The 24715-nt window shown below is 35.6% G+C and overlaps 1 protein-coding gene across 8 annotated transcripts in view; it reads left to right on the top strand.

Moving 5' to 3' along the window:
* EXOC6B (exocyst complex component 6B) overlaps nt 1-24715 on the top strand; it is a 616143-nt gene that overhangs the window by 312783 nt on the left and 278645 nt on the right. For all 8 annotated transcript variants that reach the window (XR_007150805.1, XM_047852190.1, XM_047852194.1 and 5 more), the window contains 7 exons: nt 134-217; nt 618-664; nt 1930-2050; nt 11727-11798; nt 12580-12677; nt 14138-14243; nt 15389-15498. Coding sequence is in view for 7 of the 8 variants with exons in the window: in XM_047852190.1 (XP_047708146.1) it covers nt 134-217; nt 618-664; nt 1930-2050; nt 11727-11798; nt 12580-12677; nt 14138-14243; nt 15389-15498 (638 nt within the window). In the remaining variant the exon portion in view is untranslated. The remainder of the gene's footprint in view (nt 1-133; nt 218-617; nt 665-1929; nt 2051-11726; nt 11799-12579; nt 12678-14137; nt 14244-15388; nt 15499-24715) is intronic.

Raw genomic sequence — 24715 nt, 5'->3', positions numbered from 1 at the left:
CACTGTTAAAATAGCAGATTTTGAGAAATGTGGGGTTGCCTCAATTCCAAACCTGAGAGTTTCTCTTTTCCCACGAAATACTAGAATAATTGGTCAAATCGTGTCAACCCATTTCCTTTTGTTTATTTTACAGGGTGCCCGTGAAACATTTGAGAACTACTACCGAAAACAGAGGCGAAAACAGGCCCGTTTGGTGCTCCAGCCTCCATCTAACATGGTAGGATCTCCAACTTAACTTTTCTCTCTTCTTCACTTTTCTTCTCTGGCATCTTGTCATTATTTTGCATATATGCTGGGTTTTTTTTTTGTTTTTGTTTTTTGTTTTTGTTTTTTTTTAAACTGTCACTCTGAGACCATTTTTGGTGGATGTGACTTACAGTAAGAAAATAGCAACTAACATCTATTGATTGCTATGTGTCAGGCATCGTTTTAAGTACTGGGTATAAATTATCTAATTTCATCCTCCTTATAACTCTATAATGTAGGGAGAGTACTATTGTTATATTTACCTTAGAGTCTTGGGAACTGAGCCCTAAGAAAAGAAGTAACTGATTTTAACTTTGTCTTAAGGTATCAAAAGAGAAACAATAACTTTTTTCTTCTTTGCTTTGTTGCAGCATGAAACTTTAGATGGCTACAGGAAGTATTTTAATCAAATTGTAGGGTAGGTATATGTATGTGTGTGTATTTAAATGTATACACTTTCAATACCTAGACTCGTGAGACTTGGAAAGATAATTTTTCCTTGGGAAATTATTTTTCTTTTTTTCTTTTAAATTTTTGAGATTTATTTTTGACTTTCTGATAATTTCAAAGGAATGTCTAATTGGTTTCAGCATTATATTGTTGAAGAGTAGTTTTTAAGGATGAAAGAAGAAAACTTTTGAATTGTAATTTTATTATATTTGATGTTTTGTTTCTCCATTCTCCGTACGGGGGAACCAAATAATCAGCAAAAGTTGGCAGACTTTTTCTAAAAGGGCCAGATAGTAAAGTATTTTAGGCTTCGCAGGCCATACGGTTTCCGTCACAACTATTCAGCTCTGTTGTTGCAGTGGGAAAGCAGCTATAGACAGTATATAAATGAGTGAGCGTGGCTGTGTTCCAATAAAACAATATTTATAAAAATAGGCAGTGGGCCAGATTCGTCCCACGGGCTATATAGTTTGCCACCATCATCTAGAGTATACATACTAGGATGGAATTGCATTTCCCAAATAAACACCATATAGACAGCTTATTCTAATTATGAAAGAATGACTTTGCAGTTAAAAGAAAGGGAAATGACTTAAATTGTTCTATGACATTTCTTTTTATTTCAAATTGAGATTTCTTTAAATGTAATTGATAGTTTTGATTAAAATATATCATAAAAATTCCTTATGTAAGAATTATTTTATTTAGTAGGAACATTTAGCCAAGGTAACTGAACATACATTTTAAATGTATAACAATAAAGCTACAGCAGAGTGTTAAAAAATAAGTTTGCATTTTTTTTTTTTTACCTTAAGGAGGAAGTCCACATAAAGGGAATTATTTTGGTATTTTGTATGTTGAGCTCTTAAAAAATGTGTATTGCAGCTTTCACTGTCCGTTTAAAATTGGTTAGCTTTTTAAAAAATGTCTTAATGGCCTGGTATTTTTAATATAGTGAAATTAGCTTCCCTTACCTGTAAACATTTTCTTCCCTTTTACATGGCTGACTAATATGGTTAACATTTAATAGAAATGTACCTCCGATTTCTATAAGGTGGCTGGACAAAATTCCATGTCCAAGAAATATGATTTTGTTCATGACACCAGGTAGCTTTCTTTAAGAAAAAAATGACTATTAACTTCAGATTTGATGGCAGCTCTTGTTTGCCAGACCCTGGAGATAGTCAAACTGTAATTTCTGACAGTTGTACTTTCTTTTTCCCTCAATCTTAGCTTTTTTGTGGTTGAAGATCACATTTTACATACAACCCAGGGCTTAGTAAACCGAGCCTACATTGATGAACTCTGGGAAATGGCACTTTCAAAAACCATCGCGGCACTCCGTACCCACTCGGTATGTAAGAAGCCCGTGAGAAGTTCTCACTTATTGCTGATTATCTGTATACTAGTCAGTGTTGTACTGCTTTAAAATCATTTATGTATTGCGTGGAATCACCTACCCAGAGCTATCTCTTTCAAAGACACGTGGAAGTAGCCACTTCAAATTGCCACATTCTCTAACACGGAGCCCACTTTTGTGGATGCTCTGTGCAGGAAGAAAAAACAAAAAACAGCTGACATGTATTGGAATCCTCTCTCTGTGTCAGGCATTGTTATGTGTACTTTATATGTAGTTCATAAGGTAGTTATCATTATTATGTTTACCTTATAGTCTGGGAACTGACCCTCAGAGAGGTTAAGTAACCAGCCTAGTGTTATGCAGTAAGTGGTAGAGCTTGGATTCAAATCCAGACAAGTGACTATATTCTCAGCCACTACTCAGTGTTGCCTGCTATAAGGCCATTAATATTGATGTGGCGTTCACAGTTTTATTCTTATTTTTTGAAAAAAACGTTTATAACATATCAATGTTAGTAAATACGAGTTCCCACGATTTTGATATATTTTATCAAAGCATGAATTTTTAAATATTTTTTTTAAGTTTATTTATTTATTTTGAGAAAGAGAGAACATGAGCAGGGGAAGAGCAGAGAGAGAGGGAGACAGAGGATCTGAAGTGGGCTTTGTACTGACAGCAGAGAGCCTGATGCAGGGCTCAAACCCACGAACTGTGAGATCATAACCTGAGCTGAAGTCAGATGCTTAACCAACAGAGCCACCCAGGTGCCTCTCAGGAAGTTATATTTTAATTGGGAGGGGGTCCCAATAAATAAATAAGACTATCAGATCGTCATAATACAGTTAAATTACAGTTAAATACAGTTGAGTACAATTGAAACAGTGATAGATTAGGACAACACGGTGCCTGCTTTTGGTTAGTTGATCAGAAGTGGCATTCTTTATGCAAAGGAGTCACTATGTATGCAAAGATCAATTAAAGAGAATTCTAGGTATAAGGAATGGTAGCACAAGGGCTTTGGGTGTACTTTTCTATCTGAACCGTTCGAGGAATGATAGTGAGAACTTAATAATAGAAGATAATTTAGCATTTAGAATATTTCAGTAAGTGGCTTTGATATCCATGTAGTGCCAGCTAGAAACAAGATATCCACGACCCGCCAGCTTTCTTATCTCTTCATCAGCAAGTGTTCCAGAGTAAATACCATGTGTAAAATCTGTCATCGAAGGGATTGTAGCTGTTTTTGGGAACTGAAAAATGTTCAGAGTGGGTAGAACATAGAATGTAGAACGTTAGCCAAGTGTGGTATGAAGTATAAAGAAAGAAGTAGATAGGTGTCATATTATCTAAGACCTATTTGATGCTTAAAGCCCTGGGTTGAATGGAGTGTATGTGTTCATTGTGGGGGTAGGATAAATTGGAATGAGATGGTCAATTTGGCTAAATTATGGACGAGGGATGAGAATAACGTGGGTAGAACAATTAGTAGGCTAGTCCAGTATTCAGGAAAGAGGTGATGATAGCTGAAACAAGGGGTAAGAGTATATGGAGAGATGTGGATTAATTGGAGAGATTTTTAGGAAGTAAGATTAACTGTATTTTTTGGTGGATTAGATATAAAAGGTAAGTTAAAAGCATATCAAGGTAATGCTTAGGTTTATGGTTTCTTTCCCTATGATGGTTTGAACATTTGGATATGATTACTTTGCCTTTGTGGCATCCAAGTAATAAGGTATAGGGGTTTGTTTAGTATATGTTTAGTATAGGAGTTTAGAATTTGAGGGGCATCTGGGTGGCTCAGTTGGTTAAGCGCCCAACTCTTTGATTTCAGCTCAGGTCATCATCTCATGGTTTGTGAGCCTGAGCCCCGCGTTAGGCTCTGTGCTGGCAGCCTGGAGCCTCCTTGGGATTCTCTCTCTCACTCTGTCTCTGACACCCCCCTGCTTGCTCTCTCTGTCTCTCTCAAAATAAATAAATAAATATGAATTTGAAGTCAAAGAAGGTATGTCACTGAAAGCATTGTAAAGATTTTCTCCTTTTATTTTTATTTACGGTTTCTTTTTTGGTATTTAGAAATGTTAAATGTTTGCCTGTTTATATATCTATCTTATTTTAAAATTTCCCTCATTGTTCATAAGTGGCATAGGACTTTATCTGACATTTTTACCATTTTATCTTTTTGTCATAATAAAGTTTGGCAAATTTAAACATACTTTTTAAAAGTTTCTGCCTATTCTGAGACTTAAAAAAGTCTCATAACTATGTTATGGCTTGAGTTTTACACATTTTTGTATATACTACCACTTGTTATTTACTTTTATTTAAATAATGGTTATGGGGGCGCCTGGGTGGCGCAGTCGGTTAAGCGTCTGACTTCAGCCAGGTCACGATCTCGCGGTCCGTGAGTTCGAGCCCCGCGTCAGGCTCTGGGCTGATGGCTCGGAGCCTGGAGCCTGTTTCTGATTCTGTGTCTCCCCCTCTCTCTGCCCCTCCCCTGTTCATGCTCTGTCTCTCTCTGTCCCAAAAATAAATAAAAACGTTGAAAAAAAAATTAAAAAAAATAAATAATGGTTATGGATTTCATTTTATTGTTTTGCAACAGTGTATCTGTTGTCCTAAGATAATTTTTTAAATGTCTTATCTTCTCCCTTAGCATGGTGTGTCATTATATGTAAATGTTAACTTACAAAGTAATGTTTATTCTAAGAAAATATGATTATCGATAGTAACAAATTTTGGTCATGATCCTTGGCATGATTATTATTAGCTTTCTAATATGTAAATTTAAAGATTCTTTTTCTGGGTGCTTGAGTGGCTTAGTCAGTTAAGCATCTGCTCAGGTCATGATCTCATGGTTTGTGGATTCGAGCCCTACATTGGACTCTGCACTGATAATGTGGAGCCTGCTTGGGATTCTCTCTCTCCCTCTCTCTCTCTAAAAAATAAATAAATAAATAAATAAACATTAAAAAATGAGTATCTTAAAAAAATAAAGATTCTTGTGTATGAAAATATACAATATATATTTTAAACAAAAACAAGGTGTATTTTTCACTTAATGTCTCATCAATCTATATTAATTTTAACATATACTTGCGTAATATTCCATTGTACATATGTATCTTTTTTACCTCTTATAAACATTACAGTGAATATTTTTATAAAAATATTGATTTTTTTTAATGTTTATTTATGTATTTTGAGAGACAGAGAGATAGAGAGCGAGCAGGGGAGGGGCAGAGAGAGAGGGAGACAAAGAATCCCAAGCAGGCTCTGCACTGTCAGTGCAAAGCCCAATGCGGGGCTGAGACCCACAAACCATGAGATCGTGACCTGAGCTGAAACTGAGTTGGACACTTAACCAACTTCTATAAAAACATTTTTTATATTTCTTATATTTTTATATTTCTTATATAATATATAAAATATATTATAATATATTAAAATATATTATAAAATATAAAAATATAAAATATATTTCTTATATTTTTTATATTTTAATAAATTCTTAGATGTGAAATTAGTGAGTTAAAGGATCTGTACATTTCTTAACCTCTGGATACATATTGCTAATTTGCTTTGCTAAAATATTGTACCATTTAGCACTACTCTGAGTATCATCTTTTAGAATGCCAACTTTCCTATTCTGTTTACTTCACAGAAAGTTATATTTAAAAACAAAAAATCATTCCTAATCTACTATGTCAGAAATTATATCTTTTTTTTTTTTTTTTTTTTTTTAACATTTATTTATTTTTGGGACAGAGAGAGACAGAGCATGAACGGGTGAGAGGCAGAGAGAGAGGGAGACACAGAATCGGAAACAGGCTCCAGGCTCTGAGCCATCAGCCCAGAGCCCGACACGGGGCTCGAACTCAGGGACCGCGAGATCGTGACCTGGCTGAAGTCGGACGCTTAACCGACTGCGCCACCCAGGCGCCCCCAGAAATTATATCTTAATTTAACATGTTTTTCTTTGATTAATACCGGTATTGAAAAATTTTTCAGATATTTTCTCTCTCAAAAATAATAAACATTAAAAAAAAAGGGGGGTGGGGGCGCCTGGGTGGCTCAGTAGGTTGAATCAGTTGAGTGTCCAACTTCGGCTCAGGTCATGATCTCATAGCTCATGGGTTTGAGCCTTGCATTAGGCTCTGTGCTGGCAACTCTGAGCCTGAAGCCTGCTTTGGATTCTGTGTCTCCCTCTCACTCTGACCCTCCCCTGCTTGCTCTCTGTCTCTCTGTCAAAAATAATAAACATTAAAAAAATTTTTTTTAAACTCTCTTCAGATGTTTTTAGTTATTTATATATCTTCTTAAAAATTTCCTGTTCATATGCATTGCATTTATATTTTAATAGCTTTATAATATTTTATTATGTATTATTTCTTTAAAATATGGATGCTAACCTTTAATCTGAATGTTAATCTCTAGTCTGATATATAGGTCGCAAATTTTTTTTTTTTTTTAGTTTTATGTGTCTCTAACTTTGCTTTTCTTTTCCAAGGCATTATAGAAATTTAAATTTTTGTGTAAATATATTGATTTTTAACTTTATAATTTGTCTTCCTTATTCGAAAGAATATTTAATTATTTGTTTATATTTGATCTTGGTATTTCTGTAGTTACTTTTTAAATATACGTATCATAAACAAATAAAAGTTTATTTTAATATAGAGTGTGAAGTTGGATTTTATCTTTAATTATTTTTTAAAACTACACATCACTTCCAGTAACATTACAATAACATTATCATGTTAATCTTTTACTTTATTCAGCACAGATTGCCATAATCAAATGCCATAGACTGGTACCTTACACAACAGACATGTATTTTTTCACAGTTCTGGAGGCTGGAAGTCTGAGATCAGGATGCCAGCATGCTTCTGGTTGGGTTCTGGTGAGAACTCTTGCTGATTTGCAGATGGCTGTGTTCTCATCACGTCCTCACATGGCCTTTCCTCACATGGCATCCTACTGTCGCCTACTTCTTTTCTAAGGACACTGATCCCATCAGATCAGGACCTTTCCTCATTTAACCTTAATTATCTAAGTTTTATTTCCAGATATAGCTACACTGGGCGTTACGGCCTTAACATATGAATTTTGTGGGGACATAATTGTTCCTTAATATCCTTCTTTTCCCAACATATTTCGGAGGCTACTTTTATCATATAATAATATATTTTATAGGGGTGCCTGGGTGGCTCAGTCAGTTAAGCATTCAACTCTTGATTTCAGCTCAGGTCATGATCTCATGGTTCAGGAGATGGAATCCTGAGTCAGGCTCTGTGCTGACAGCAGGGAGCCTGCTTGGGATTGTCTTCCTCCCTCTCTCTCTCTGCCCCTCCCCTGCTCCTGTTCTCTCCCTGCCCCCCCCCCCCCCAACCCATGTCAAAATAAATAAATAAACTTAAAAAATAATAGATTTTATAAATACTAAGATCTTTTGCTAGGCTCTATGATTCCCCACCCCCCTTTCCTCTCTGTCTTGAACCAATGTAACATTTTTTTGATTATTATATTTGACATAGTATGGTTTAATTTCATATAGGACATGTACATTCTCTAAAATCCTCTTTTTAGGACCTGCTAACTATTTATGTTCTCATTCTTCCAGATTAATTTGATAATCAGTTTGTCACATCCCTTTTACCACTTACAATATCCTCCCTCCCCCAAATTGAACTATAGTGTTGTTATGCAGTGAATCTGTAAATTAAAATGGAATTATTTTTTTTCAGTATTTGGTGTTTTTCACCAGGAATATATATATTTTTCTTAATTATTTGCCTTCATGTATTTTGGGAAGGTATTTTATATGCTTTCTGTAAGTCCTATTTTTGGTGTTTTATGTTTTTTTTCAAGGTAATGTTTTTAGGAAAGTTTTTTGCCCCCAATCATATTTATTAACTAATATTACTGTATTCTAGGGAGAAGAGTCCTTGATTTTGTTTGTTTATTTTGTATTTGTCCATGTCAATGATTTTACCAATTCGGTTATTTTCCTGGGAAAAGCTTTTTCTTTTAGAAAACTTAGATTCCTTGCAAGCAATTTCTTCTTTGTAAAGCAGGGGTTCCTAACTTTTTCTCTGTGACTGATACATTTGAGATGTGACGGATCTACACCACTCAGCAGGGAACTGCCCTCTCTTCTTCATGCAGTCGTATTTGGTATCATTAAGAGGAGGACACTTTCCAAGCATACTGTTTGAAATGTGTATCTCTGGAGAACATTAATCTTAATGGAGTCTTTCTTTGTAGATATGCTGTATATTCTTTTGAATGGAAGAACAAATAACAAAATACCTGTTTTCTTTCCAGTAGATCAGCATCAATCTGTAGAGGCAGAAAGTAGATTAGTGGTTGCTTTGGGCTGGGAGTAGCTAGGAGGATAATTTAAATGACATAGGTTTTCTTTTTGAGATGAAAAAATGTTTTAAAATTGACTGTGATTATGTTTGCACATGTCTGTGAATATACAAAAACTAAAAACCATTAAATTATATACTTCAAATAGGTGAGTTGTGTGGTATAGGGATTAGATCTCAACAAGGCTATTAAAACATATAAAACATTGATTAAAACATAGTACCTCTGCATCACATACATTTACAATCATTTTAATTATATATAGTTATATATCTATATATATCTTTCTAACTTTCTGTGTCATATTTCAAACTACTCTTTTTCTGATTCAATTATTAGTCAATACATAAATTGGAAACGTTTTGAAAGATACGATATTTCAGGTATTAATATGTGTAGTATTCTCAATGCTGATTTCAAAACATGATAGAGATCTGACCTGATCCATCTCACTTGGAATTCAAATTTAGCAATATATTAGAAAATTATATGCTAATACAACGGAGAGTTTGTATCAGGAATGGTTCCACATCAGATGATCTGCTAATATAGTTGTTAATAATATAAACAGATCATCTGATAATACCGAAAAGGTATTTTTTAAGATTCAAAATTATGGAACAATGTAATTAATTCCATGTGGCAAAAACCTCATGTTTCATAGATATTATATATAGTGAACATTTCAGTTTGTTATGGTAGGTTGACAAGGGTTGTACTGGGATAGTGTTTTTTTGTTTTTTGTTTTTTAGTTTATTCATTTTGAGAGAGAGGGAGAGACAGAGAATCCCAACCAGTCTCCATGCTGTCAGCCCAGGGCCTGATTTTTAAAAAGTGTAGTAAGGAGGAAAAGGAAGCACACAAGCCAGAGATAAACGTTGCTTTCTTAGGAATCTCTGATTATCTGAATACAGAAATTTAATTCATAGATTAAACAGGTAAAACTATCATTTTGTGATCAAGAAGACAAAGTCAAATGTATATCCCCAAATATGGAGCAAATAAAGAGATGGAAGATATGAAAGGAAAGTTAAGAAACATGATGGATAGCTGATGCTCATTTTTTTTTTAAATTTTTTTTAACGTTTATTTATTTTTGAGATAGAGACAGAGCATGAACGGGGGAGGAGCAGAGAGAGAGGGAGACACAGAATCGGAACCAGGCTCCAGGCTCTGGGCCATCAGCCCAGAGCCCGATGCAGGGCTCGAACTCACGGACCATGAGATCGTGACCTGAGCTGAAGTCAGACGCTTAACCGACTGAGCCACCCAGGCGCCCCTGATGCTCATTTTTTTATTGTATCTAACTGAGATTTAGAAAGGAAGGATAGACACAAAGGAGAGGACTTTAGTAATTAAATAATTAAAAGAAGGAAATTTCCAGATTCCCATAGTTTAAAGGCTGTATTGAGTATCAAGCAGGGTAAATGAAGGCAGACACTTCTTTCACATCAGAAATGCTGTATTTTAGTTTGAGGCCAAACGAAAGGCATTTTCAAACATGAGGATTCAGAGTTTATGCTTTACCTCTCATGTTTTATTGGTATTGTACAAAAAATGAAAAATCCAAAATACAAGATGGGATAGGATTAAAATAAAATGTGTGCAAAAAAATGAGTAAAACTCATAGATAAATCTAAATAGCTATTTGATTATTTGTAAAGTTTAATGCTATTAAGAATCCATATGGAAGGAGACAGACTTAATGTTTAAAAAGTTTTTTAATGAAAACTCTAGATTATTTCATATAAACAGCGGGAAGAAAGTATATAACTTATTAATAACCACTGTAAGAAAATTAAAAAGAACTAGGATCCAATGAAAAACATGGAATAAAAAAGAAGCAATCATTGTAAATGGGAAACTTAAGATGGAATAGGTTTATGGGGAACCTGGGTGGCTCAGTCAGTTAAGTGTCCGACTTAGGCTTAGGTAGTGATCTTGCGGTTCGTGAGTTCAAGCCCCGCGTCGGGCTCTGTGCTGACAGGTGAGCCTGGAGCCTGCTTCGGATTTTGTGTCTCCCTCTGTCTCTACTCCTTGTCCACTCCACTCTGTTTGTCTCTCTCAAAAATAAATAAACATTAAATTTATTTTTTTAAAAAGATGGAGTAGGTTCAGATACGTCAGCAATCACAGGAAATGTCAAAGAATTAGGAAGTTTTATAGTCTGGTTACTGAGACATACTCATACATTATGGTGAGTATGAAAAAAGTGAAAATAAGGTAAGAGGAGCAGAAATGGCAATATTCTCGAAGGCAAATAGAATTGAATTTGAAGACCACTAAATGGGAAAGGAAAGGAATATTTTGTACTATTCTAGTTTTAACCCACCAAAAAGAGAATAGCCTTTTTATAGAGGACAAGCAAGCATCAATATGTATAGAACAAAAACTGTTAGTAATAAGAGAAATTGATGAACTGTACCGTTATGGGTGAATTCAGTATGCCTCTTTCAGGAATTGAGAGTTCAGACAGGAAGTAACCAAATTGTAATTAAGAGAATTTGAATATCAAAATTACTGAACTTTCACATAGTAACATGTATACATCTTTGAATCGTGTGCACATAACCTACCTTCCATGTCATTTCAGTTTTCAGTTTTACTGATAAGAGCTTATGTATGGACTTTATTTGTAACTTTTATTTTCCTCTTTATTTAGGTTTGTTTTCTCTTTGTATTCCTTGTGTTGTTGCTTAATTTCATTTTTTTACTGTTTAATCAGACTTAACTAAGATTTGTCTGTTTTATTGATATTTTTAACGAGCTTTTGTTTTCATGGATCAAATTTTTCATGTCTCTATGTTATTTCTGCTTTTAATTTGATCAATTTTTATCTCTCTTGTACTTATGATTTATTTTGGCTTTTTGAGTTAGCTTTGTGGATTGAGTGCTTAGTTTATTTTCAGTCTTGTGTGTTTTCTGCTTGCATTTAAAAATATAAATTTTATTTTGAAATTGCTTTAACCACATTGCATAGGCTTTGATATCAAGTATTATTACATTTTGTTCATTTAAAAATAATATGCAATATCAATTTTGATTTCTGTTTTGACTGAAGAATTATTTAGAAGTATGTTTTCAAATTTCCAACTGTTAAAAATATACATCATGGCTTACTGGAGTCTCTACTCAGCTCTTTCCTGCCTAAATCTGGTGTTACCTTGAGCCAGGAAAGGGTTAGACCCTTTCTGGAGAGCCTTTACCAGGCGAATCATCAAACAATTAAATAAATTAAAAATTTAGTTTTATTTTTAATAATTACAGTGTTTTTCCTCATTGTCTTTTTTTCCTTTAGTCTTACTGCTCTGATCCAAACCTTGTGTTAGATTTGAAGAACCTCATTGTGCTTTTTGCTGACACACTTCAGGTTTGTGATTTTTGTTTACATAAACTTTTCTAGATTAGTATTCATCAGGTGTAAATCTTTTCATTGTCTACGTAAGCTAATAAATGCCTTTTAGTTTTTAGTTGTGTTTCTTCTTTTCCTAGAGCTAGATCTTTTAATCTTTTTATAGCATTTCATTGTTATCACTTTGACCAATTTATATTCTCATAAATAGTTCCAATCCCCCCCTTTTTTTGCTCAGAGCAAGTCAATTAATTGAACCACTCACTACCTTAGTTTTTTTAAAATATCCTTAATTCAGATATAGTGCCTGAGTGGTTTTGGAGTTTTTTGGTGTTTTTGTTTTTTTTTTTTAAGTTTATTTATTTATTTTTGTGTGAGAGAGAGGCAGTGTGAGCAGGGGACGGGCAGAAAGAGAGGGAGACAGAGAATCCCAGGCAGGCTCTGTGCTGTCAGCCCAGAGCCAGATGTGGGGAGATCTATCACATTTCCCTCCCTACTCCTGAAATTTGCTAAGGGTAGAGGATGAGTTGCAGGGAGGACTTAGCTGACATTGTACCAGTATATATTGATTTTAATTATCATCTGTTTATTTTTTTCTGACTAGCTTAAATATTTTGGTATGTATCTTTTGATTCTTGAGATAAACACTAGACATGAAGTGGGAATGAAACATGCTGCTGTCATGCTTTCATTTAAATCTTTGACCAGAATATGATAATATCTTTCAGTGCCTGATCTCCTTCATGTTGAAAAAAAAAATCACCTTATAAAATGAAGCTGTTTTCTTATTTTGTTTCAGGTGTATGGTTTTCCTGTGAATCAGCTTTTTGACATGCTGTTAGAAATCAGAGATCAGTATAGTGAAACTCTGCTAAAGAAGTGGGCAGGTATTTTCAGGTGAGAAATTATCTTTCTCGTGTGTGTGCACGTGCGTGTGCTAGTGTATGTACACACATGTTTATACATAAGGCTTCTCAATATTATAAGCAACAAGTATGTGTGGCTTATTTTATTATAGCTGTGATGCAGGTTATGATTCAGAATTCAAGCATATTGAAGAGATGTCCCAAATAAAGTTCCCAAGATAACTGATCTCAGTGTATCATGTCTATTATGTGGAGACTCCCCAGATCCCATTTTGGCTTCCCCCCCCCCCCCCCTTGAATACCATCCAGATCATCTTGAGTCTTCTTAATATATTTGTTGGTTTCCTCTTTGAGGATCATGCCTACTATATAGCTCATTTGTAGGGTGGTAGCTATTGAACCCCTTTGAGTAATATAGGCTTTTTTGGAACCTTTTTTGAAGACTTACTTATGTGGTTCCTCAAATTCTTCCTTCTCTACATATAGAGATGAGGTGTATTACAATCCAGTGTTTGAAACATGTTATTTAAATCGTTATTATATCATGTATACACCAATAAGACAGTTATTGCCCTGTTACACCTTGCATTCACAAATATCTCCTTAGACTATTTTCTTGGCACACAACTCATGTCATATCACTTGAGTTTCTTCTTCTTTTGAACTTTTATTCCCTTATTTAATGTGATCATCCAGCTTATTGCAATAGCCTGTCCCCAGATAAGCTTACCCCGTTTTTAAATTTTTCTAGCTATAAGATACTACATTTTTCCTTTAATATTACTAATGGTACAATTGTATTTAGGGGAGGATTATGTCTCTACGAACCTTGAAAATTCATAACATGATATATCCATGGTCTTAAAAGTGTCTGATCTGATCCCTTTAGTAAATTTGGTTTTGATTTTCGTAGTTTGGTCTATGCTTTTAGAGAAACTCCAGTCTAGTTAAGGAGTCAGTTCCTCTGGATGAAGTTCAAGTTCATCTTTAATACAGAATAAGAGATGAAGTAAATGAACATAATTTGGGTTTATCATAGACGTTACTTTTCTTCATCTGCCAGTTTTGAAAGTTAGAACAGAACTAATACAGGATTAAATAACATAATCAAATGTATTTTTTTTTTAAACAAAACAAAACAAATGAAACCTCTTTGCTTTTTTCTGGAGCACACACATCCTTTTGTTTTTACTACCCATTTGCCTTACAGCTTCTACATGTTGCTGTAAAATTTTGTCTCCTCTGTAAATCTCAAATACTGTGAGATCATGTTCATAATTGTGTTCCCTCTGTTTCAGAGTAGTTTTCTTTCTGTCTTCTGTCAAAGGTATTTTTACCTGCAATGAATAGTTTCATTGTAGAGGAATAGAATAGGAAGTAGAAAACATTCGTTTTGGTGGTTTGTATACACAACTGTTTGAGTTTACCTGAAAATTACTTGTAATCACTACAGTGATTAACCAGCCCACCCTTCCTTCATTTTATTTCTAGAAACATACTTGATTCTGACAACTACAGCCCTATACCAGTAACAAGTGAAGAGATGTATAAAAAGGTGGTAGGACAGTTCCCATTCCAAGACATAGAGCTGGAAAAGGTGAGGAATACTGTAAAATAAAATTCTCTGTTTGATTTGGCATACTCTCAAAGCTTTCATTTTATCAGCTTCATTGAAGGCATTACCTCCAACTCAGTGCATTAGAGCTCTAGAACACCCCCAGAGAACGATTTTGGGGCTTAAAAGAACAGAAGTTCCTGTTTGAAAATCAGTATATGATTTCGGGGTCGAAGTGTTAAGGGTATTGCTGGGCATGTTCCAATTTGGTTTATACTTTGAAATACTTACTGTTATCATACTCTTAGGACATTTTCTCCCCCACACATACAGTAAAAATTACCCTGTGCTATATAATATATAATTCTATTGGTATATAATTCAACAGTGCATTGAGTCATATATGTACTGCCATAATAATGATACCAAAATAGTTCCATCATCCCCCCAAATTCCCTCATGCTGCTCCTTTTTATTTTTTTATTAGATGTTTTTTTCTTAATGTTTATTTTTTGAGAGAGAGAGAGAGAAAGAAGAAAGAAAGAGGGACTGAACGCCAGCTGGGTAGGAGCAGAAAGAGGGGAGACACAGAATCTGAAGCAGGCTCTGGGCTCTGAGTTGTCAGCACAGAGGCCCATGCAGGGTTCAAACCCATGGATCGTGAGATCATGACCTGAGCCAAAGTCAGACACTTAACCCACTGAGCTACCCAGGTGTCTCGTGCTGCTCCTTTTTAAATCAGTTTCTCCCAACCCTAACCCCCAGACTTTGGCAACCAATCTGGTTGCTGTCTATCTACTTTTGCCTTTTCCAGATTGTCATATAAATGGAATCGTACAGTAGGTAACCTTTTGAGGCTGGCTTCTTTCACTCAGCGTGATGCTTTTGAGATGTGTCTAAGTTGGTATGTGTAGCAATAATTCATTCCTTTTTATTGTTGGGTATTTACCACAGTTTTTTTTTTATCCCTTCATGTGTGGAAAGACATTTGAATTATTATTTAGTTAAATTTATAGCTTATTTTTTTCGTGTCAAGAAACTTTTGGAAACACTTTCTTAAATTTGAGGTTGTTAAATAGACACTTTGCAATGTGGAAGAAAATTCCTTTTGCATTTTAATTAATTTCTAAGTATCTTCAGCATATGTTAGTTTGTGACTTACTTTCACTAATTCTTTGCATTTACAGCAGCCATTTCCAAAAAAGTTTCCTTTCTCTGAATTTGTGCCAAAAGTTTACAACCAAATTAAGGAATTTATCTATGCCTGCCTGAAGTTTTCAGAAGATCTTCACCTAAGGTATGTCTGAAACAGTGGAAATGCTGCAGATACTGAGACTGGGAGTCTTATGTGCAGAAATATTCTGAAAACCTTTGGATACTCTTTTCAGCTGATTATGAAAGTCGTAATATTAGCCCTTCACAGCACAGTACTGCTCTATTGATAAAATCATGGTAAAAGTGAAAGTTGGAAACTTGTGAATAATGTTTTGCTTATATTACTTAGCTTATTTTCTATTTTCATTATAAATTTGCATTTCAACATTTTTTATTAGTAAGAATTTACTGGAAAATAGTATATTAATTTTTACATTCTACTTGATGAAATTTTAAGGCCACTAGGGGAGTAGCAAATAAAATCCTTTGGAAATATCCTTCTTTCCAAATATCCTCTGGACTTGTTAAAGGTATCCATATCTCCTTTAAATTATTTGACTAACATGTTCTGAGCCTATTTATGTAGCAGATACATCCTGTTTACTGAGACTGCAGAAGTAAAAGACACAGTTCTTTGCCCCCAGATATTGTCAGTATCTACTGAGGATATTAGGCATGAAAATATACGATGGCGAGTGTAGAAATATGTTTAATTTACTTGCAGAACACCTAGAAGACCGCTTAATTCATCTTAAAGAATTTGAGGGAGAATAATCATCATGATTGGCTTTCAAAGGAGTCCTCTCCCCTCAGTGAATGATACCACCATTCACCCAAGCCAGAAATCTAAGAATCATTCCAACTCCTTATTTTCTATTAATAACTTTTTATTAAAAACAAAGTTTTAAGCATTGGTCTAATTTTTGTAAACACTTTACAAATGTATTAAAAATGTCTGTAATATTCAAAATAGTACTAATCTATGAGGTCCTAGAAAGTGTAACCCATTTTTCAGAGGAAGAAAGTGAGGCCGAGAGAGGTTAAATAACTTTATCAAGGTCACACAAGATTAAGTGTTTAAGCCAGGATTCAAATCTGATCAGCATCAGCCTCAACAAAACAATTACTGCAGTGTTTAGAATTCTTACACTTTGGCCTCACTGTGTTAGTATTTTACATGCATAATCTCAGATAATTGTCATAATGTTTCTTGCAGGTAAGTGTTAATTATTCCCATTTAACAAATGGCTCATTTGTAAATGAGCCTCTGGAAATCCAGTTGGTGACAAAATTATATTGATTGGTGTTTGTTTGTTTTCAGTTCTTTTTTCTTTAAAGTTCTCTCTTCCCAGTGTGGCTGCTTTCATTCACATTGTAGTTATAATTGACTTGGGCCATTTTAATAGTCTCCTAATTGTTCTTATTTGTCTGACTTTGCTTTCCCAACCATCTACCCTTTCTCCTCATTCTATTCTGTATGTTCCCTAGAGTAATTTTTCTACAATCAAATCTTATCATTTAACTTTACATGCTCACCTTTCCAAGGATTCTTCATGGCCTACAGCATAAAGTTCAAACTCTAACCTGATGTACTTCTCTATCTGCCTGCTCCCTCACCCCTTGACCTAGTCTCCCTTGTAGCCTTCCTGGCTCATATCCCATGCTAATTTCCGTGTCAGTCCGTGCTTCAGTCCTAACAACCTATTTGGTATTTTCTGATCATAAGATGCTATTTTAGACTTGACTTTTCTCCTGACTCTATCTCTACTTAAAATCACTTTTTCCGTGTTTTTGCTCCTGTCTTCTACCATCCTTCAAGGCTCATTATAAGCCTTTAATGAATGGAGGCTTTCTGACCACCTCCATCCCTAATGGAGTTGATCTACTGACTCCTTTGTGCTCTTTCTGTACCTTATGAATACTGTTGATCAAAGCTGCTCATAGATTTGATTGCTCTCCTTGTATCTGTGGTGTTTCTGTAGGCTCCTTTTATCTATGTGTTAGCCTGTAGGCTCCTTTGTTTATTTGCTGGTTTATTCACCTCACGTTATAGGTAATCTGTCATTTGTCGGATTGTACTTGGTAGTGAGGACATTAAGATGCTGAAAATACAGTTCCTGTCTTCAAGGAGTGTGTAATCTGAGGAACTGAACGATTGGTGATAAGCGCTATCACGGAGAGACAGAGCATCAACATAGGAGCCAAATGTTGAGACAAATTAAGGATGTTAGAAAAGGCCTCTTGAAGGGTAGAAACATTTAATGTTTTGTTCAGCACAACATCTCCTGCACCAGCTCAGTCAATTAAGAAACAACAACAACAAAAAAGAATGAGTGGATGGAATGTATGGCATGCCAGGGAATTCTGAAAGTAAATATAATTGGAAAATAGTTTGAGTAACTTGTTTGATAATCATTCTTACTAATTAAAAAATGAAGCGGGGCGCCTGGGTGGCGCAGTCGGTTAAGCGTCCGACTTCAGCCAGGTCACGATCTCGCGGTCCGTGAGTTCGAGCCCCGCGTCAGGCTCTGGGCTGATGGCTCAGAGCCTGGAGCCTGCTTCCGATTCTGTGTCTCCCTCTCTCTCTGCCCCTCCCCCGTTCATGCTCTGTCTCTCTCTGTCCCAAAAATAAATAAAAAAACGTTGAAAAAAAAAAAAAAAAAATTTAAAAAAAAAAAAAAAAAAAAGATAAAAAAAAATAAAAAAAAAAAAAAAAAAATGAAGCATGGTTTGTAGAGTTCATTTGTTCTTTTCTCTGAAAATGAGGTTGATTTCATGGAAATGAGATTATCTTTGGAAGTTATAAACCAAAAGTTGTTTACCCCTTAGGGCCCACCCTCTCTACCACTACCACCAAATGACTTAATAACTGAGAGTGATCTCTAGGGTACTGATACGTATGTTACCATATAAAAAATATTACAAGTTCATTGCATCATGACTCTTTCTATCCTGTTTTGGAGGAAAGGCAATATGATAAAGGGATAATGTTGAGTAAATTGTTCAAAAGTCTTTTTTCTTGCTTGAATATATCAAGTTTTTGCCTGAAAACTACCTTTGTTATGTTTAACATTGACAATTAAAAATAAATATTCAGGGGTGCCTGGGTGGTGCGGTCAGTTGAGCATTCCACTCTTGATTTTGGCTCAGGTCATGATCCCTGGGTCATGGGATTGAACCCCATGTCAGGCTCAGTGCTGAGCATGGAGCCTGTTTGGGATTCTCTCTTTCTCTCCCTCTGCCCCTCTACCCCACTTGCATTCTCTCTACCTCTAAAATAATTTAAAAAAAATTCAATTTGGGAAGATTTTACAGGTGCCTTTATTCTTTGGTTTACATTTACCTTATTTTCTAGGCTATATTTACCTTCTAACTTGGAGTGACAGAGACCACTTTGACAATCATAGCTGTCTAATATGGGATATAAGATAACATATAGGGGCACCTGGGTGGCACAGTTGGTTAAGCATCTGACTCTTGATTTCGGCTCAGGTCATGATCTCAAGGTTCATGGGGTTGAGCCCTGTGTTAGGCTCTGTGCTGACAGTGCAGAGCTACTTGGGATTCTCCCTCTCTTTCTCTGGCCCTCCCCCACTCATGCATGTGCATGCATGCTCTCTCTTTCTTTCTCTCTAAAAATAAATAAATAAATATTAAAAAAATAATATGTATAAAAACAATTAGTTCTCTTAAACACAAGACTCTTAAAATAAGAAAAACTGCTGTACTGACATTTTTATGAAGGCTTAAGGATAATTATTCTCTTACGTCAAACTCTTTTTCTTATAAGAATTTTCCCTTTTACATTGGACAGAGGATGCTGAATAACACGAGAAATATTGAATTATATGAATTCTGAGGACTCAAAACTCTGTTTGAAAGAAAATTCTTTTAAAAGTAAGCAAATAAATGGCATTTCTTTGGTAAAATAATGTTCTAGCACTTGCGCTGGACTTAAAAAGTAGAACACACACACACACACACACACACACACACACACACACAGATTCTTTTAAGTTATAAAATTAGATCTATGTAAAGAATTTAGGAGATAGAGAATAGTCCAAAGAAGAAAAAATTTGAAAGACTCAAAATTTTAACACATAGTGATAACCACTCTTTATATATGGGAAATCTTTTTCTTTTAGTCGTTCTTGCATGTGAATACATGCACATGCATAGGACTTTTTTTTTTTTAAAGCAAATTACTGTGCGATACTTCTGTTTACAATATAGAAAGCTGGAAAGAGTATTGCTTCCTCCTTAACAATGAACAAAACAAACAAAACAATTTAAACTACAAAATGAAAACTTTTTTTGGAACCCATCAGACAGCTGAAGTTTCAGGGTGACCAACTGCCCTGAAATCTAAGATGAGGCTGGCCCCTCTAAGGAGAGTAACATGATGCACAGATTCCCGTACCTATGGCAGATCAAGAAAGAAAGGTATAGATACTATACAAGTGAGAAGGAGGAAATCAATCAAAGCCTTAGGATTGCTAAAACCTTAGTTGGAACTGGCATGTTAGTAAGGAACCTCTAGTTGTGAGTCCGAGATCCAGAACATTCCATTATATGTTCTTTTCCATGGACCTCTACTGGGTGCCCTTGAGAAAGATTGGGGGTTGAATAAGAGAGCAGAAAGAACCCTCCATGATATTGCAGGTGTGTAGAAAGGGGATCAGCCATTGCTGTGAGAAAGGCATGAAGCCCCACCCCCATGGTTTGGACCCTTCACTTACACAGATCAAGAACTGCATCACGGGAGTAAGGACAGCAAACTCTGTCTCTCTGCAGGGTACAGGAAAAGACCCATTCTTTGTACAGGAAGCACTGAAGGAAAAACATCCTTTTACCCCTGGAACAAAGGCAGAAAACAGTCTGTGCCTAGGATCATACCGATACTATTAAAGGTCTTCTAACACTGGGGGAGGGCAGAAAACTGTGGTAGACCCACTGGAGATATAAAGCGGAGTTGGCTGCCACTAAAAGGATGGCAGGGATGTTGAGCAAGCTCTGCTTCTGAGAACTGGGCACACAGGGCCTACCCAAGACTGAAGCTGGCCAGGACAACAGAGAAAGTCCATTGGTCTCCATTAATAGTTTCGCAGCAACTAAATAACAAGTGGCTGCAATCTAGCACTGATTGATGGGCAAGAATGTAGAGAAAGATCCATTCTGTATCGTAGGCACACAGGTATAACTGAGAGCTGTGGGTGGTACAGAAACTTTATGAAAAACCCTTTGGGATTCCAGCACCCACACCAGTCCCATGCAATTATTAGGAGAATTTGAAATCTGTGACGCACTGAAGATAACCATGTGAACAACAAAACCCAAACCCAGCTCAACTCCTGCTTATGCAAATGGCCCAACAGGAGGAGAACATGGTCATTTCCAAGTATAAATACTGTTACCTCAGATTCTAATGTCTTACATATGAAATCCAATCTTCAATAAAAAATGTGAGACATGCAAACAAGCAATTAAAAACAAACTCTATTGTCAAGGGACAATGAAGTCAACAAACCAGACTCTGATGACCCAGATGATAGAACTTTTAAAGTTAGAGACTTTAAAATACCACATACATGACTAGATAGGGACTTTCGGTAGAGAAACAGACATTTTTAGAAAGAGTCAAATGAAAATACTTGAAATAAGAAACTGTTTTTAAGAGATGAAGACTTCCTTTGAGAGGCTCATCAGTAGACTTGCCACAGCTGAAGTAAGAAGTCAGGGAACTTGAAGATAGGTCAATGAAAGTTTCCCAAACTGACACACAAAGAGAAAAAAAGGTGAAAGAAATAAAGTGCCCAAGATCTGTGGGGCAGTTACAAACAGTATAATTGAGGGGCCAAGAAGAAGATAAAGAGAACAGGGGGAAAATATTTTAAGAGATAATAGCTAAGAGTATTCCAAAAATAATAAAAGACATCAAACCAGAGACTCCAGATTTTGAGAACCTCATTAAGATAAACAGCAAAGCAATAGCAACAAAGCAAGCAAAGAAAAATACTTAAGCACATCATTTTCAAATAAGTGAACATAAAAATTAACATAATGCCTTAAAGACATTTAGAAAAAAAAAAAGATGCTATATGTAGGTGTAATGAAAAGCATTACAGGAGACTTGTCCAAAACTATGCAAGCCAGAGACAGTGGAGCCACATGCTTGAAGTAATCAGAAAAACAAATCAAGCAAGATTTCTATAGACAACAGAACAACTTTCAGAAATAAAGTGAATTTTTTTTAGCCAAACAAAAGCTGAGATAATTAATTGCCAACAGACGTGTGTAGTCTTTCTGCAGACATAAAATAAAAGGAAATTCTTTACATAGAAGGAGTATACAGGGTAGAAACTTATACACATGAAGAGATAAATGATGAAATAAAGGGCTTTGGGAATGGTTAAAACTAATTTTTTTTCCTTTGTTTTTAGTTGCTCGTTTTTTTTTTGTTTTTTTTTTTTTTTTTAGGTTGTACAACATGATTTTTTTAAGGCAAAGAAGTGTGGTGATTTAATATACACATACATTAAGAAACAATACAATTACTTTTAATTAACATATTTACCACTTTACGTAGTAAAGTACCATTTTTTGTGTGTTTGCTTTGTTACTCCTTCTCTCCCCCCATCTGTCTCTCTCTTTCTCCCTCCTTCCCTCCCTAGTTGTTTCTCCCTCTATATGTATCTGTGTGTGTGTGTGTATAATATTATAAGTCCTATGGTTTATATTAATTTTGATTACTTGGTTAACATATTGTGTGTTCTCCCTCTATAATTATCATTTTCTTTTTATAATAAGTTATGTTTGTATTTTTGTTGAAATACTTTGAGACTATGTATTCTGTTAGTTGTCAGATGTTCTTCACCTTTCTCCCTCTTACCGTATCCATTCTTGCCTGGAGGCGTGCCTGGGTGGCTCAGTCAGCTGGGCATCTGACTTCAGTTTAGGTCACGATCTCACTGCTCCTGAGTGCAAGCCCCGCATCTGGCTCTGTGCTGACAGCTCAGAGTCTGGAGCCTGCTTCCAATTCTGTGTCTCCCTCTCTCTCTGCCCCTCTGCTACTCCCACTCTGTCTCTTTCTCTCAAAAATCAATGCTAAAAAAATTTGTTTTAATAAAAAAAATAATTCTTGTCTGAATCAGTTTTTACTCTGATAATTACTGGTTTATGATTTTTAATTAATTTTGATTTTTTCAATTCCTTGTATAAATATTACTTGGCATTCTATTTTAAGGGGTTCTTCCTTGCTATCGATCTTCTATCTGTCTGTTTGTCTGTCTGTCTACCTGTTTATCATCTATCATGAGCTAAAACACACGGATTCTTAATTCAATTGGTTCATTCCTTTACTATCTTCATTCCTTTTGATGCCAGACTGTCCCAGATGTAGGGAGTGTTAACCTTTCAGACTAGCTCCTATGCCTTGTTGGTGCATTCCTGTCACATTTTGGGACAGTTCCTTACTTAACCATGGTATCATTGATTTCTCCAAGGGCCCACTTCCCTTTAGTGTTGAGTGGTATCTTGAAAATAAGATCTGGGCATGTGTCTTTATTTTAAAATGTGTCATTTTGAATCAACAAATAGGTGCTTCTTGGCTCTTGATACAATCTGTGTAATTGGAGTGTACCTTAATGAATTTAGTGATGTGGTTGAATTTAAGCCTGCATGCTGGCTATTGTTTTTCTGTTTGTCTCCTTCATTTTTTGCTCATCTTTTCATGTTTTCCTTCCTTCTTCTTGACCGAATTTTTTTAGTATTGTGATTTATTTCCCTACTGGCTTTACTTGAGTATAGCTTTTTCCCCCCAATTGTTTGTTTGTGTGGTTGCTGTGGGGACTACAGTGTACATTGTTGATGTATCACAGTTTACCCAGAATAATATATCATTTTGTATGTAATATAAGAATCTTACCACAGCGTAAAATAGTTTATCTTCTCTCCTTTTTTTTTTTTTGATGTTGTTGCCACATATTTCACTTATACACCTGTTTTAACCCTAAAATAGTTTATTGTGTGTTTGAACATTTAATAATATTTTAAAGTTCAAGAAAAAAAATTGTATTATTTTTACCCACTACATAGTTAACCATTTTCAGGCCTTCTCATTCTTTTCTACATATCGAGGTTGCCCTTTGGCATCATCTTCCTTCAGCATGAAAAATTTTCTTTCAGCATTTCCTTAGGGTATATCTGCTGGTGTGGCATTTTCTTGGCTTTTAAAAATATTTCTAAAATACTTTAAAATAATTTTAAAATTATCCTAAAAGTATTTTTATCACCTGTGTTTTCTTTTTTTTTTTTTTTTTTATATTTTTTTCAACGTTTATTTATTTTTGGGACAGAGAGAGACAGAGCATGAACGGGGGAGGGGCAGAGAGAGAGGGAGACACAGAATCGGAAACAGGCTCCAGGCTCTGAGCCATCAGCCCAGAGCCCGACGCGGGGCTCGAACTCCCGGACCGCGAGATCGTGACCTGGCTGAAGTCGGACGCTTAACCGACTGCGCCACCCAGGCGCCCCGTATCACCTGTGTTTTCAAAATATATTTTCTAAGACATGGACTTCTAGGTTGATAGTCTAAAGATGTCATACCACTGTCTGCCTCCATTGTTTTCTGAAGAGAAATAAGCCATTATTATTCTTGTTCCTCTGAATGTATTGTCTTCTTTCCATGGTTGTTTTTAAGATGTTCTTTTTATCTTTGGACTGTACAATTTGATCTAATATTCTTTTTTTTAAACCTTATTCCTTATTATTTCTGAGAGAGAGAGAGACAGAGTCTAAGCGGGGGAGGGACAGAGAGAGAGGGAGACACAGAATATGAAGCAGACTTTAGGCTCTGAGCTGTCAGCACAGAGCCTGATGCGGGGGCCGAACTCACCAACTGTGAGAGCATGACATGAGCCAAAGTTGGACGCTTGACTGACTCAATCACCCAGGCACCCCATGACTCTGATGTTGTTAAATGTGTGTGTTCATTTTGTGTGGGAGGTACTAAAGCTCTTGGATATGTGGGTTGAAATATTTTGTCACGTTTGGAGATGATTTTGCCAGTATGTCTTTCAATATGCCTCCTTTCTCATTCTTTTTCTTCTTCTGCAACTCCTAGTTGCTTGATAGATCATTCAGATTTCTTGCGTGAGCTGAATGTGAGTCTCAGTTTTAATTAGTTTCAAATTACTTCTGATTTCAAATGATACTGCAGAATCTCTTTGTCCAGAAGACCAACTCTAAAATTCCAGAACTTTTATCCAGGAGCTTATCTCTGATCTTAACAGGATTCGAGCTGGGCTGGTTTCATCATTAGTTTCTTCTCCTTTTTGGATTGAGTTTCTGTAGCCCTG

Source organism: Prionailurus viverrinus, chromosome A3 (assembly GCF_022837055.1).
Source record: "Prionailurus viverrinus isolate Anna chromosome A3, UM_Priviv_1.0, whole genome shotgun sequence".
In the NCBI taxonomy this organism is placed as follows: Eukaryota; Metazoa; Chordata; class Mammalia; order Carnivora; family Felidae; genus Prionailurus; species Prionailurus viverrinus.
This window is presented reverse-complemented; position numbering and strand designations above follow the sequence as displayed.